Source organism: Polistes dominula, unplaced genomic scaffold (genome assembly GCF_049000335.1).
Source record: "Polistes dominula isolate Pdom_NZ unplaced genomic scaffold, Pdom_raw_medaka contig_20, whole genome shotgun sequence".
Classification (NCBI taxonomy): domain Eukaryota; kingdom Metazoa; phylum Arthropoda; class Insecta; order Hymenoptera; family Vespidae; genus Polistes; species Polistes dominula.
Window position 1 is genome coordinate 1,268,926 of NW_028301147.1, and position 14,551 is coordinate 1,283,476.

At 29.0% G+C, this 14,551-nt stretch overlaps 1 protein-coding gene across 1 annotated transcript; it reads right to left on the minus strand.

The window, feature by feature from the left end:
* Positions 1-1,145: 1,145 nt before the first annotated feature.
* Six4 (homeobox protein six4) lies at positions 1,146-13,558 on the minus strand. Its single transcript, XM_015322833.2, has 4 exons — positions 11,926-13,558; positions 9,351-9,815; positions 2,522-2,847; positions 1,146-2,402 (listed from the first exon to the last, which is right to left on the minus strand). The coding sequence occupies exons 1-4, from the start codon at positions 12,276-12,278 to the stop codon at positions 2,218-2,220; spliced, it is 1,329 nt and encodes a 442-aa protein (XP_015178319.1). The 5' UTR covers positions 12,279-13,558; the 3' UTR covers positions 1,146-2,217.
* Positions 13,559-14,551: the final 993 nt, after the last annotated feature.

Consider the following 14,551-nt stretch of genomic DNA (forward strand, 5'->3'; position numbering starts at 1 on the left):
AGTTTTTATTTTTTCTATTTTTTTTATTTTTTTTATTTTTTCTTCTTCTAATTTTTATCATCGGACACAATTAAATTTGTAACGAAGATAAATTTTTTTGATAAATCACAGTATTTTTCTCTTTCTTGTTTTTTCTTTTTTCCCCCGTTCCCTTCCCCCCCCTCTTTATACTAAAAAATATAAAATTTGAATTATAATCATTTTAATTTGTTTTATTAAATTTCTTTATTTTATATTTTATCCAATTTTGGTTATTAAAGGAAGACAAAATTATTCTAACCGACAAGTTTCATATTCAAATCGTGTTTAAAAAAAAATATATCTTACAAACCTGCACGTGAGTGTGTCTGTATGTGTCTGTCTGTATATGATTGTGTATGATTTAGTATGTGTGTATGTCTGTGTATGTCTGAATGTGTATAGATATTGTTTAATAACACTTTGACTGCCAAGTTGGTCACGGTTTCTCCTGAGATACTACGGTGGTCATTGATAACTTGAACGTATGAACCTTTTACAATTGTAAATAACTAAAATTAATAATAATAATTAATAAATTAATAAATATTAATTATATTAGGTCGAGTCATAAATAACTTCCGTTTTTTATGAGACAAATAATGGCGTTTCTGCAACTGCTAAATGCAAGACACCTTTCATGGAGGTTTTTTTGTTTGCACTTTTTGCAATTGTTCAACGTGTCTATTGGATTTTGCTCTCAATATTACCTTTAAAAGTTTCATCAAAGTCGAAAATACGTCCCTGCACTCGGTTCATCTTTTAAGATCGTATCTCCAGAAACGGAATTTGACAAACCAATTTCTGACTGCCCCTATCAGTTATCAAGTCTTGCACTGTATAAGCTGCATATTTTTTCGGTTGCCACTTTAGTGCTAATTGCCTTGTTTCAATTCTTAAAGCATTACATGTCGAATATGTACTTTTTACTATCCATTTCAGTGGTTTAAGGAAAAACGATTAAATGTAACATTGACTGTATAAAGAAATATGTGTGCAGATCACACGTGTTAGAAGTGAAACCTTCAAAAAACTACATTTCGAGAGAATGAGACGAATACAAAATATCTGCTGTAGGAGAATTGTATTCTCTTCTTATTTAGTATCACGGCCGTTTCTTTGCCTCCCACCGCTCCGTTTCATAGCCGCCTACCGTTCCGTTACATTTTTTCAAATCACACCCATTCTAAAGAAGTTTTTACATGAAAAAGTTGACAGAAGACTAAACTGAATCCTCATCTATCTAGTGATATCGAAAATCCGTTTGTTTCGGTGACTTATAATAGGTAAATACGAAAAATAGATTCTACATAACCGCATCGGAAGTTATACTTATGACTCGACCTAAAATAATTAATAATAATAACATGAAAATTAAAAGTTAGTGTATTTGAATATGACCAATATATAAAAAATACTTTGAAATAAAAAGTGTGTCCTATTGAAAAATTACCATTGTTTATTAATATGAATTTATTATTAACCAGTTAAGCGTGTTTGACGACTCTATCCATCATAGAGATGTGACAAAACTTTCTCTTATGACGTCTATATCCGTCATGCGTAAAAGTTTCTTACAATTTGATGATTTCAATTGTAATTTTCTCTAATTTTACATTACTAACATGTATATTACATTACTAACTGTTCATTTTTTAAAATAAAGTCGGTCTTTTTGACTATCCAATATTTTAACAGAGCGCCACTTACTCTGTATTTGACGATTATATCCGTCATCGCTTGATTATCGCGACACACACTGGATGGAGCGCACACTCTGCGCACAGATCATCGCCACACACTTAACTGGTTCATTATTTTTTTTATTGTATTGTTTGAATAATAAAAATAATACCATGGTGTGTCCCCTTGACCAAATCATATGATTTCAACGTGACAGTCAAAGGTTTAATGAAAAATTGTCCCACGTGACGAATGAAATTTCCTATGTTCTAAGAGAAAAGATGTTACTCTTCTTATTATTCGTTACAAATTAATATTAACACGATAAATTATTCACCAATGACAAAAGGAACGTTTTTTTTCTTTTATTTTTTTTCTTTTCTTTTCTTTTCTTCTTTCTCATCGATAAGAAGAAAAAAAAAATCAAGCGAATGCATGAATACGAGCTAAGGAATCGTCATTATTAGATCCATGATGATTACCTTGCTCGTTTCGTTCGCCATCATAATCCGTTGGTCATATAGAATGTTGAGGAGGTGGTAACATAATTTCGTAACCCGTTGGCATACTCTGTTGATGATGATGATGATGATGATGGTGATGGGTACTAGACATCATTTGATGATGAGTCTGTTGATAATATTGATGATGCATACTGCTGTGACTTGGATAATAAATTGAACTTTGTTCCATGTCCTTACCTGAACAAAAATCAATTACAAGTAAATTAATGATGCATTTCTTCAAGTTAAAACATTATTAATAATAATAATAATAATTAATTAATTAATGATTTAATTAAAATAAAAAAGTAACCCACCACTTTCATAAACGCTACGACCATAGCATAAAGCTTTGACATCGTTCATGGGACTAAGACCACCATTATGTGGATGAGCCGTGTGTACGGAGGACGGTGTTACGGGAGTAGCATAACCATGATGATGAGGCGCCATAGGACTCATTCCCATTGGACTACATGAATTCATTGCTGCCGGTGACATTCCCATCGTTGATAAAGGTGACATCGCTAAATTTGGACTATCCGAATCGATGCTTTGCAATGATTGCATACTACCACCATTGCTCACCGAATTACTAATTGTGTTGCTCGATGTGCTTTGACAATTGAGCGGTAACATGTCTCTGAAAAAAAAAAAAAAAAGATAAAACAGTAATATCAGATTAAGGTTAGCTAACACTTGTTCCTTAAATCATATTTGAGTTCCAGGGGGTAGTAGAAAAAAAAACACTGTCGAATTTTTCGTAAACAATGAACGAAATGTGTCGGGTTTTTTTCATTCAACATAAAATCTCAACAGCGTTATCATGCTGTTTGGGACTGAAACGGTTAAAAAATTACTTAAAAAAAAAATATCTTTCTAAAGAGGACAAATGTTCCTTTCATTTCTTTTTCCCCCTTAAAAATCATCTGTCCAAAAACAAGGACTAAAAAAAAAAAAAGGTAAAGATTCACGGTCACGAAAAATAAACTTTCTAAAAAACAGATTACCATAAATCTTAGAAATGTCGAATAAATCATACGACACACTGTTAGTATTGTTTGAAAAGGAATTAATTTAAGGGTTTTTACCTTAAAAAAAAAAAAAAAAAGAAAAAATTTTTCAAGAAAAACCTAAAACGATTAGTTCGTAATTTACGTGACAGTAAAAAATATGAGAGAAAAAAGAAAAACAAATACTTTTGCATTTAAAAAAAAAAAAATTCATTTGAAGGAATGCCTTTGTTTTTTCTCTTTCCCCCCCCCCCTCCCCCACCCCCGCTTTTCTTTGGTTTCAATTTTCTAATCGTTTTAATATTTAAGAAAAAAAAAAAAATAAAAAAAGGAAAGAAAGAATGAAGAATGGGTCAGGTAAAAGAAAAAGTGTTAGTTTTGTGTTCGTGTATTGGTATATGAACGCAATACGAGTTGAATGTATTAGTAAAGTTGCATATGTGTGGCAAATGAATATTTAAAGCACGGTGGTCTGTCTCCTCTGTCCATGTGCAAAGAAAACCCCGCCCATGGGTAACAGAGTTCCTTACGTCTCTTACTTCCTTTCTTCCATCTCTTTTTCTTTCCATCCCTCCTTTTACATTTTTTTTCTTCTTCTCTCTTGTGTATATTTTTTCTCTCTCTCTCTCTCTCTCTCTCTTTCCTTACGGTAGACACGTAAGGGCGTAAAGCATTTTTATATATTTTGCGTTCTCTCTCCAAGGTCTTAAAGAAATGCGCCCTACGAAGGCGTAGCTCTTTTTTTATTTTTTTTTTTTTATTTTTTTTTACTCCAGTTTTACTCCTCCTTCCTCCCTTTTTCGTTTTTTTTTTTTTTTTTTTTTTTTACATAACATCCCTTATGTTGTACATTCACATCTTACTTGTAACGTTGATGATTACAATTTTACAAAAATTATGAAATGAGAAAAAGTATGCAAGTATTTATGCAGTTATTTTGATAATTATTTTTGTGTTTAGTAATTTGTCAAATAATTGCAGTATTTTGTTAGGAATCATATATATATATATATATAGTATAGTATATATTAAAATATCATATGTGTGAGTGTGTGTGTATGTGTAACAAATTCTTTCCTTCATTTCTTTTTCTTTTAATACAATAATATTGCAATACGTAATTTGGTAAACAACGGTGGTAGCAAAATATAATTTTAATCATTTGTTTAAAATATTCTTAGATTAATTTATAATCCAAAAAAAAAATATTTGCAAATATTTATACAATAAATAATTATAATATTTAATATATATTATATTTTATATATTATATATTTAAATATATATATAATATAATAAATATACTATTTAATATATATATATATTAATATAATATAATTTAATTTTAAATATTTATATTTAAATTAAATTTAGAAAAAAAAATTATTTTAAAATATTTCATTTAAATTATATAATTTAAAATAAATTAATAAAAATATATATATAATATAATATAATATAATATTAATATTAATATTAATAAATAATTATCAACTGTTCTATTTTTTTTCTTTCTTTTTAACCGCAAAATTATGAAAAAAAAAAAAAAAAAAAAATCACAGACAGAGAATCTGTTCGAATTCGTCTCGTTTAGCATTTTTCTATTTTTCTTTTTTTTTCCCCTCAGATTTTTACGAAAGATTTATCTGTCGCGGACTTGGGTTTTTTTTTTTTTTTCGGCGAAGAACCGATTCGACCTTTCTTCTCTCTCTCTCTCTCTCTCTCTCTCTCTCTCTCCTCTTTTTTTTCTTCTTTCTTTTTCCGCCCTTAACGTCCTCCTTTTTTCGAGAAAGACTCTAGGAAAAGGAAATGCGACGCCCCATTACCGTTTTATGACGCAGCTACGGTTACATCTCGCGTTTCACCATTGAGCTGTTCGCACTACCAATAGTTTACTACATAAAGGCCACGGCCGGGCCCTCCCCACGGCTAACACCCCCCCCCCTCTTCCCCTCCCTCCCACCCCCCGATTTATCTTCACTGTGTGTTCCACCCTCCCCCTCCCTTAGAGTAACACACAAACCTACCCCATTCCGCAATATTTTTCTCCTTATTAAACGCAATTACTGATTTTCGTGTTCGTTTTTTTTTTTTTTATTTTTCACTCCATTGAAATTGATTCGATTGATTTTATTTAAAAAAAAAATATATATATATATATATAAATTATTTTTTAATTATTATTATTATATAGTTTTGTAAATTTTTATTTATTTGTAAAAATAAATGTGTGATAGGTTTATGAATTAATAATAATTTTGTTCTTTTGAATATAAATAATAATAATTTGTGTAAATGAGTTGATTTGGATTTGTATTTTATAATAAGGGATGTGTAAATAGTATCAGTGTTGCATATTATAATTAAAAATATTTAATATATTTATTTTATATTTTAATATTAATAATATTATAATATTATATAATATTAATATAATATTATATATATACATATATATATATATATATATATATATATATATATATTATAATATATTTATTCGTAATATAATCTTTCATTGTGTGTGTTATAACACAAACCAATTTTGGTATGTGATTTGTACCTAAAAAAAAAAAAAAAAAAAAAACATAGGAATATATATGTTCCCAATATGTTCCCATAGTATATTCCCAGAAATAAACCCTATATATATATATGTTCTGTAAAATATGAAAAATTCACATAATTAAAAAGTATATCAGTTTCATGGGGACTTAAAAGAAACATTCAACTGTGAGGTCTTCAGTTGTAGGTAGGTAGGTCCCATGACCGCGGTTAAAGTCGTAGCCATAACAACGCAGAGTTCGTTTCTTTCTTTATGTAGTATGTATATATATATATATATATATAAGTATGTGTATATATAACACACAAAACTCTTTCTTTCACTCTTCTACGTAGGAGTGTAAACATAAATATACTACCATATATATATATATACCTATACGCATTCTCTCTACCTAACCGATGTGTGTTACGCACGCGCCCTGTTACGCACGGTGATTCGTTAAACGAAGTACGCCTTTGATTATATATTCTCACTGCGAAGTGTGATATCGGCCATTGCCATGAAAGAATTTCCCTTACGTGACACTAACACGTGTACATTACATTAATTTTTATTTTTTTTATATATATATTTATTTTTTTTAACCCTTTCGTACCGGCTGGGTCCCCATATTCTGTCCCAGTCGAATAAATTTGTCAATCAATTCAAAACTCAATCGTGAAATCACTATAGTTGATGGTGTACTGTTATGGGGAACATTTATGTGTCTCCAAGTTTTTCAATCTTTTAGGCATAAGAAGTTATTTTATCTAATAATCGTTGGGAGGGGAAAATCAACTGATTTTTTTAATGGAACACAATCGGACTGATTTTTTGCCGTATTGATAAGGGTTAAATAAAAGTGTTCGTATACATTTCTTAGTTATGCAATTTTAAATCCTGCAAATCATTGGATTAGTATTTTTTTAATTTTTTTTTTATTATTATTATTAAATATAATATAATAATTATTAATTCATTTTTTTTTTTGACAAGAATATTATTAATATTTTTATATTAATGTTAAGTCATTAATAAAATATTAATGATAGGTGTTACATCAGAATTCATTGATATTTTCATTAAAATATTATTTAATTATTATAAATTAATTAATAGAAATATTAATTCAAATAAATAACAATTCTAATATTTTCCTTTTAACGAGAACTCTAAAAAAAAAAAAAAAAAAAAATAATCAAAATCAAAATATTGAAATTGGAAAAGTTCGAGTCATCAATGATGCAATAAAATATTAATGATAGGTGTTACATCAGAATTCATTGATATTTTCATTAAAATATTATTTAATTATTATAAATTAATTAATAGAAATTCTAATTCAAATAAATAACAATTCTAATCTTTTCCTTTTAACGAGAACTCTAAAAAAAAAAAATTAAAATCAAAGTATTGAGTTTGGAAAAATTCGAGTCATCAATGATGCAATAAACATCTTAGAAAATATGAAATGAATGATAATCAATTAATTCATGTTACTAGGTCGATACTATTAAATTCAATATATATATATATATACTCAAGATACAATCGTGTTTCTTATTATTTATATATATATATTTTTTTTTAATATGACGATTGAAATTGATACCGTGTGTTCGTTTGAAATAACACTGGATGTATATCATGTGTGTCAGCAAAGTTCACCGAACGGTGGTACGTACGATGCTGAATTAGCCTAAGCATTTAATTACTGTATCATCCATGTGATTAGAAACGTACGAGTGTGTGTGTGGATGTATGTGTATATGTTTTAGTGTAAGTCTGTTAACGAGGCATTGATATATTTCCATACAAACACACACACATTTATATTTATATTTGTAATATTAAACGAAAAATATCGAATATTTCATTATGATTTATTTGATTATTATTTATAAACGTGTGTTTATAAAAATAGTTAGTTTGATAAATTAATCGATTGTATAATTTTAATCATCAAGATTATACCTCACACGTTTGTTTATTTAAATTCATCTTAAGTTCATCATAATTCATTTCTAATTGATAAAGATAAACAAATTCTCTTATCACATTAAAATCATTTTGTCAGAATTTCTTATCGAATTTATTCAATTTATTCAAATTTGTAGAGAGAGGTTTTTTTTTAGAAACCTTTTTGAAAAGGTTCAAAAACCTTGTTTTTTTTTTTTTTCAAAGAAATATTTTAGAAAGTTTTTAGAAAGTTTTTTTATGTTATGTGAGTGTAACTATTGCAATATTATTTCGAGGTGGGACTAAAACTGTCCCTCACCATGTGCATTACGGTATATCAAAAAGATGAGAAACTTTTGATCCCACTGTGCCCCAAAGGGTTAATTGAAAACAAAACAAAAAAAATAATAAAATTAATATTGTATTGTTTGTGTAGACGAAAAAGATGCGGCGACGTGTCCCTACCGGCCCCCCAACTGTTTTGATCATTTTTCGTTTTATTTTTTTTTCGGGGGGGGGGGGGAGGGGGAAGGGGGGAGGGTAAAGGGATTTGTTTTTTTAAGGAATCCCTGATTCATTTGATTACTAATCGATGAGAGAATCATTTCTATCTAAAGATGATATTTAAATTCTTTTCATTTTTTCTTTTTTTTTTTTCTGGAATTTTTAAGACATCGTGAAGAAGAAAAAAATATGCAAAACAAAAGAAGGATGAAGTAAAAAACATATTCTAAACACTTGTTGATCCTCTCAGGAAAAGAAGTCACCGCGGACCCCCTGAAGTTACGAAATCTTTCAAAAACATGTGTTTTTAAAACGGTTTTTTTCTTTTTTTTTATATAGATTTGAACGAATTTATTAGTTTTTCTAAGAAAGTTCGAAAAAAAAGGTTCTTTTTTGGATAGCAGGAATATTCAAATGACCACTTTCCCCCAGTACCCCCAAAAAATAAAAAATTAGTCCAAGTTTATGGTTGTCCAAAAAGTTCTTGTCGATATTAATGAAAGATTCAAACAAAACACACACACGAAAATTTCAGTTTTTGTTGTATTAATTAAATTCAACATAAATGTGCCATATTTGTTTCACAATATTTTCCCATTTTTATGAGGGTAACTTTGAAAATGTCAACCTTCCAAAACTCTTCTGAGATTTTCCAGTAAAACAAAAAACTTGATGTCACCTACTTGAAAATTGGCCAGGAACTTTTCAGACAATCCAACATTTTTCAAACTCACACGCATCTACACATACGTCTAAACATACCCCATGCATATATATGCACAATTTAATCCTTAAAGTGCACATGGGGTGTTCGACACCCCAACAAATTTGTGATCTCTCGAAAACGATACTGAATTCGAAAAAAATAGGTTTTATTTGTCTAATGCCATCTAGTGTTAATTCAGATGGCTATAAAACTTATTCTATTTTGAAACAAGATGTATCAAACTATTTTAAAAAAAAATTGCGAGGACTAAATATTAAAATAGCGGCTTCAGGAGACGCGTTCAAACACGTTGGGGGTGTCAAACACCCCATATGCACTTTAAAGGTTAAAATACAAAAAAAAAACAAAAATGATTCAAATGAAATAAGAAGAAAAAAAAAGGATACAAAACTTACGATCTTGTCTGCTGTGGCGTGCGATCCCTTTGTCTTCGGTTTTTAAACCAATTAGAAACTTGGGTTAATGTTAATCCAGTCTTCTTTGCTAAATTTTTCTTGTCGTCTGGTGTAGGATACCTGTTTCTTGTATAACATTCTTTCAAGGCTGTTCTAGCACGTTCCTTGAAACAATAAACAGTCTCTTCACCGTCCCAAATGGTCTTTGGTAATGGATATTTCCTTCTTAATCTATACTTGTCAACTGCACCCAATGGACGACCACGAATCTTTTCGGCTTCGCAGTAATGCGATTTGTACCACATTTGTTGTAATTCTGGATGACGTCTGGGTGAAAATGGATGACTTTCTAAGATCATGTAAAGTTCATGATAGGAACCACGATGAAATGCTACGACTGCTCGTGCCATTAATACGCTCTCGTTACCACGCATCAATTCACCTTGTGGTAATGACCAAAGAAACCTAACAAAATCAAAAACAAATATATTTAATTGGATTTCTGTTTTTTTTTTATATTTTTTATTTTTTTAATTATTTTTTTATATTTTTTATTTATTGTTTTGTTAAGCCCATTAATTTGCAACAATACAAAAATGCAACGAAATAAAAATTAAATTAATTTTATAATGATATTTATAATAAACAAATAGAATTATTTTTGTAACAATTGTGTGTTTTTTTTTTAATTTAAAAATATAAATATTATTTTATATTTTTAAATATTGAAATATAATAATATAATAATTTTAATAAAAAATTTAATATTTTTAAATGTTGAAATATAATAATAGAATAATTTTAATAAAAATTTATATTTTTAAATATAAAAAAATTAATTATATATATTTTATATATTTTATATATTTTATATTATAATTATTGATTTAAAATAAAATAATAAAAATTATTTAAATATTTTCATGTAGGACAAGGTACGATCATCATAATTTTATTTAATATATATATATATTTCATTTTAAAGTTGTAATTATTTAAAAAAAAAAAAAAACAATGTTTATGTTAGGTACAAAGAAAATATTGAATTAAACATAATTACAATTTAAATAATATTTTCAAAATAATTCAAATTCAAATATTCAAGATAAATCCTATTTTAATTTTGTACAATTTCATTTAACAGTTATATATATATACTGTTAATATTTAATAACATATAATGGAATTAAAAAAAAGAAAAATTGTGTAAATATTTATTGTTGACAATAATTATCAAAACCATACACACACACATATATCTGTCAATTTATTTATCTAATAATCCTAAGATATGATGAAATTGATATCGGTGGTCTTACAAAACAATTCTTTCATTCTCTCACTCTCTCATTCTCTCATTCTCTCATTTAGATTTGTTATATTTTTTTTTTTTTTTTACTGCAGCCCTTTACCGATTATAATATCCGACCAAGAGAACATATCTCACATCCAATCGGAATTCATTCAGTTTACGAGCTTAACCAAATGTATATACGAACTTATACAAACTGACTTTGCTTTGTTCGATCGCCTTGATGTTAATTTCAAACTTTAAGGGCTCCAACTGAATCTGTTTCTTTATTTTTTCATTTAGTAATGTTCCGTTTGTTTTTTTTTTACCATTTCATGTTAGAAACAGAACAGAACAGAACGGAACAGAAGAGAAGACAATAGGACAGGACCCGACAGAACAGAACAGGACAAAACAGGACAGGACAGAACAGAACAGAACAAAAAGAAAGAAAAAAGTAATAAAAATTTATAATAGTAATAATCATTTAACGACCCTTAACGAAAGAGAAAAAGGGTTACACCACACGATAGCTGGAAAAGGAATTTGAAAAATGAAAGGATCTACTGTTCTACTATTTCAAAAATATTTTGTTTGAGAATGTAGAAAAAGTACTTGAGAGTATAAGTAATATTATTCTGTCGCTAATAATCCTCCTATGGTTGATGCGACATTAAATAAAGCTATATTAAAAAAAAAATAATAATAATAAATATTATTCATTAAAAATAATAGTTTTATAATAGTTAAATTAAATTAATATAAAATTATATTATTAATATTAATTAATTTAGAAATTTATTAATACCACATTATTACTATTACTATATTTATACTATTATACTATTATTACTATATAGTATTGCTAGTATAAAATAAATAACTATTTAATACTATTAAATTAATAACTAATTAATAATATTATTAATACTATTATTATTTAATAATATAGTATTAATTATAATATAGTAATATTATTAATAATACCATTAATAATATTATTAATAAATACTATTAATAATATTATTAAGATTAATAAACCATTCATTGAAAAAAAAAAAACAACAACAATTTTTCGGGTGTATCGTAAATATCAACAGAAATAAAGAAAATAATAATAATAATAATCCAAAACTAAATGAATTTATTACCTTTATAAATTGAATGTGACTTTTTGAATACAATAAATTGATTTAGAAAAATTAATTAATCGAATTAATTAGTCGCTTAAATAAATAAACCAAAAAAAAAAAAAATAAAAAAAAAGAAATCTATTTGTTTCACCTAGCTAATTTGTCGATGTCCTGGCTCTGCGACAGGGCTTCGCACATACAGGAAATCTGTTCGGGTGTAAAATTGGTGATCGTAGTAGTACCCACTGATAATCCACCGATATTTCCAATAGTAGATACATTCGTTGTACTATTGCAGGTGGACAATTCTTGGGGATATTGTGGGCTACCGTCAGACGACGTGGGCGTTAAATTTTGTGCTTGTGGATGATGGCCCAAACTAAGGGCCGACAACGATGAATTGATGTATTGTCCGGTAACGGTGTTCCTATGAACACCACTACCCATTTGACTATTACAATCGCTGCTAGTCGGTGGTGACAGCTGATCCGAACTATCAGACATTCTTAGAAACCTTCAACGTTTTCATTCAACATCCTTATATGCATCCACTGACACTTTTATATATAACCACATTCACACACTCACTTATTCACGGTACGTACAAACTGCACGTACGTGAACACTTTTCTTTGTTTGTTGTTGTTGTTGTTGTTGTTTTGTTCAATTAAATTTCATTAATGTAGATTCTTCGAAAAAGATGATGATCAAAGTATCATAAAGGTTTAACAGAAACAAATCAATCACTTAATAAAAGATCACACTCTCTCTAACAATGATAATCGAATGAATCATGAAGATGATTTAGAATAATTCCACCTGTTCGATCACATTTTGGTTTCCTTTGTCTATTTTGTAAAATGTAAAACAAACAAAAAAAAAGAAAACTACAAAAAAAACAAAACAAAACAAACAAAAAAGACTTAAACGCGAAACCGTGCGGTAGAGAATCTTGAGGAACACGACGACACACACCACGCTTTTGGGGGGCGGGGTGTAGGGGTGTTGATGTTGGTGGGGGATTCCGTCAGATAAAGATTCTTCTTGATAGGTAATTAAGTTTAGTCTCAATTATAAGGACTCCTGTTTGACCACCGTCGTAGAAGACACCACTCACTGAGTGACCAAGTCACCAAGTTTACTCAAAAGCCAACTTCGCGCTCCACTATTTGCCTTGCTTGTGAGATGCCAATGTTGAGTATAGCTAGGAGGAACTAACAACTCTCGTTGATGATGGTGGTGGTGATGGTAGTCCCAATAGTGGTGGTGGTAGTAGTGGTGGTGGTGGTGGTGGTCATGGTGGTGGTGGCGGGTAACGATGGTTCGGTTTACTCTCTCTCTCTCTCTCTCTCTCTTTCTTCTTCCCTTTCCTTCTCTCTGTTCTCTGGTGATTTTTTTTTCTCTTCTTCTTCCTTTTTTTTTTTTTTTTCAAACATACACTCACCTATAGAATACGAACATCAGAATGGCTCGACTCCAAACGAGCAAGTAGTCTCTCATTGGTCGACGCTACCTCCCTCGTGCTTTACGATTGGTCGCAACTAGGGGCGGTCCAAGACTCTTTACCCCCGTTCAAACGTTCACCCCATCTACCTGCAGTTATCCTTTTCCCTTTTCATCTCACTCATTCATTCTTTCACTCTTTCACTCTTTCACTATCTCTTTCTCTCTCTCTCTCTTTCTCTCTAACACCTTTAATCCTCCAATTGTACTTACATACCTTTCGAGAAAACGTTTAAGAATTTTTCACAAATGTCTAGGCATTTCAATTGATTAAAATCATTTTCTTCATCTTATCGTCATCATCTTTTCAATACGAGATAAATCTCATTTATTTTTATATATAATCATCATCTTATTATATGTAATGTGTTTCAGAAAAATAAAAAAACAGTATAAACACGTTTCTTTATTTCTTAGCATGAAAAATCGTGTGATGTCGTGAAATAAAAAAAAAAAAAAAAAAGGTTGCTAATGCTAATGCGAACAACGTTACAATGTTTGATAATGCAAAAATATGATGGTCATCAACAAACACCGGAAACGCGTCACTTCGTCATCCTATGCCTGTGTTTTTACTCAACGTTCCGTTCCGTCTATCGGTACCATTCTGTCCGTTTAATCGGACATTTTCAAAACAATCGTTTAACGATTACTTTCCGTTAGATTTTTTTTTTGTTCTTTTACATTTTCTAAACGACAGATAAGAATTATGGAAATTTATTTGTTATTTTTTTCTTTTTTTTTTTTTATCGTTCGTTCATGGAAAAATATAATATCAGCCCCCTTGTATACCACCAGTTAAGTTATGTTATGTTATATATATATATATATATATATCGTGTTTCATTTCAATCGAATACGTTTTATCATTCACCGATCAAATGAATTAAACGACTAACATTGATTTATTATTGTAATTATCTTGAAACATTTAAAACGAAATCACGAAATATACCCGGGTCCCCAACTCGTACCAACATATTCCCAATAATGTTCCTCCCCCAATCATCGTTTTCATTGCAAACTGTGTTATCGGTAACGAATTTGACACTCTTCGTTATTCCCTATGCTATGCTTTATAATTACGTTGATTTTTCAACCTTATGATTATCTATCCTTTTCTGTTTTTTACCCCCCCCCCCTTTTTTTTTCTTTTGGAAGTCGAATTTATTTGTTTAAAATACTACCGGGTGTTTAATCGAATTACTGGGAGAGTATAGAAAAAAAAGTAAGAAAGTTGTGTCAAGTATTTTGAACAAGATTAAATTCTGACA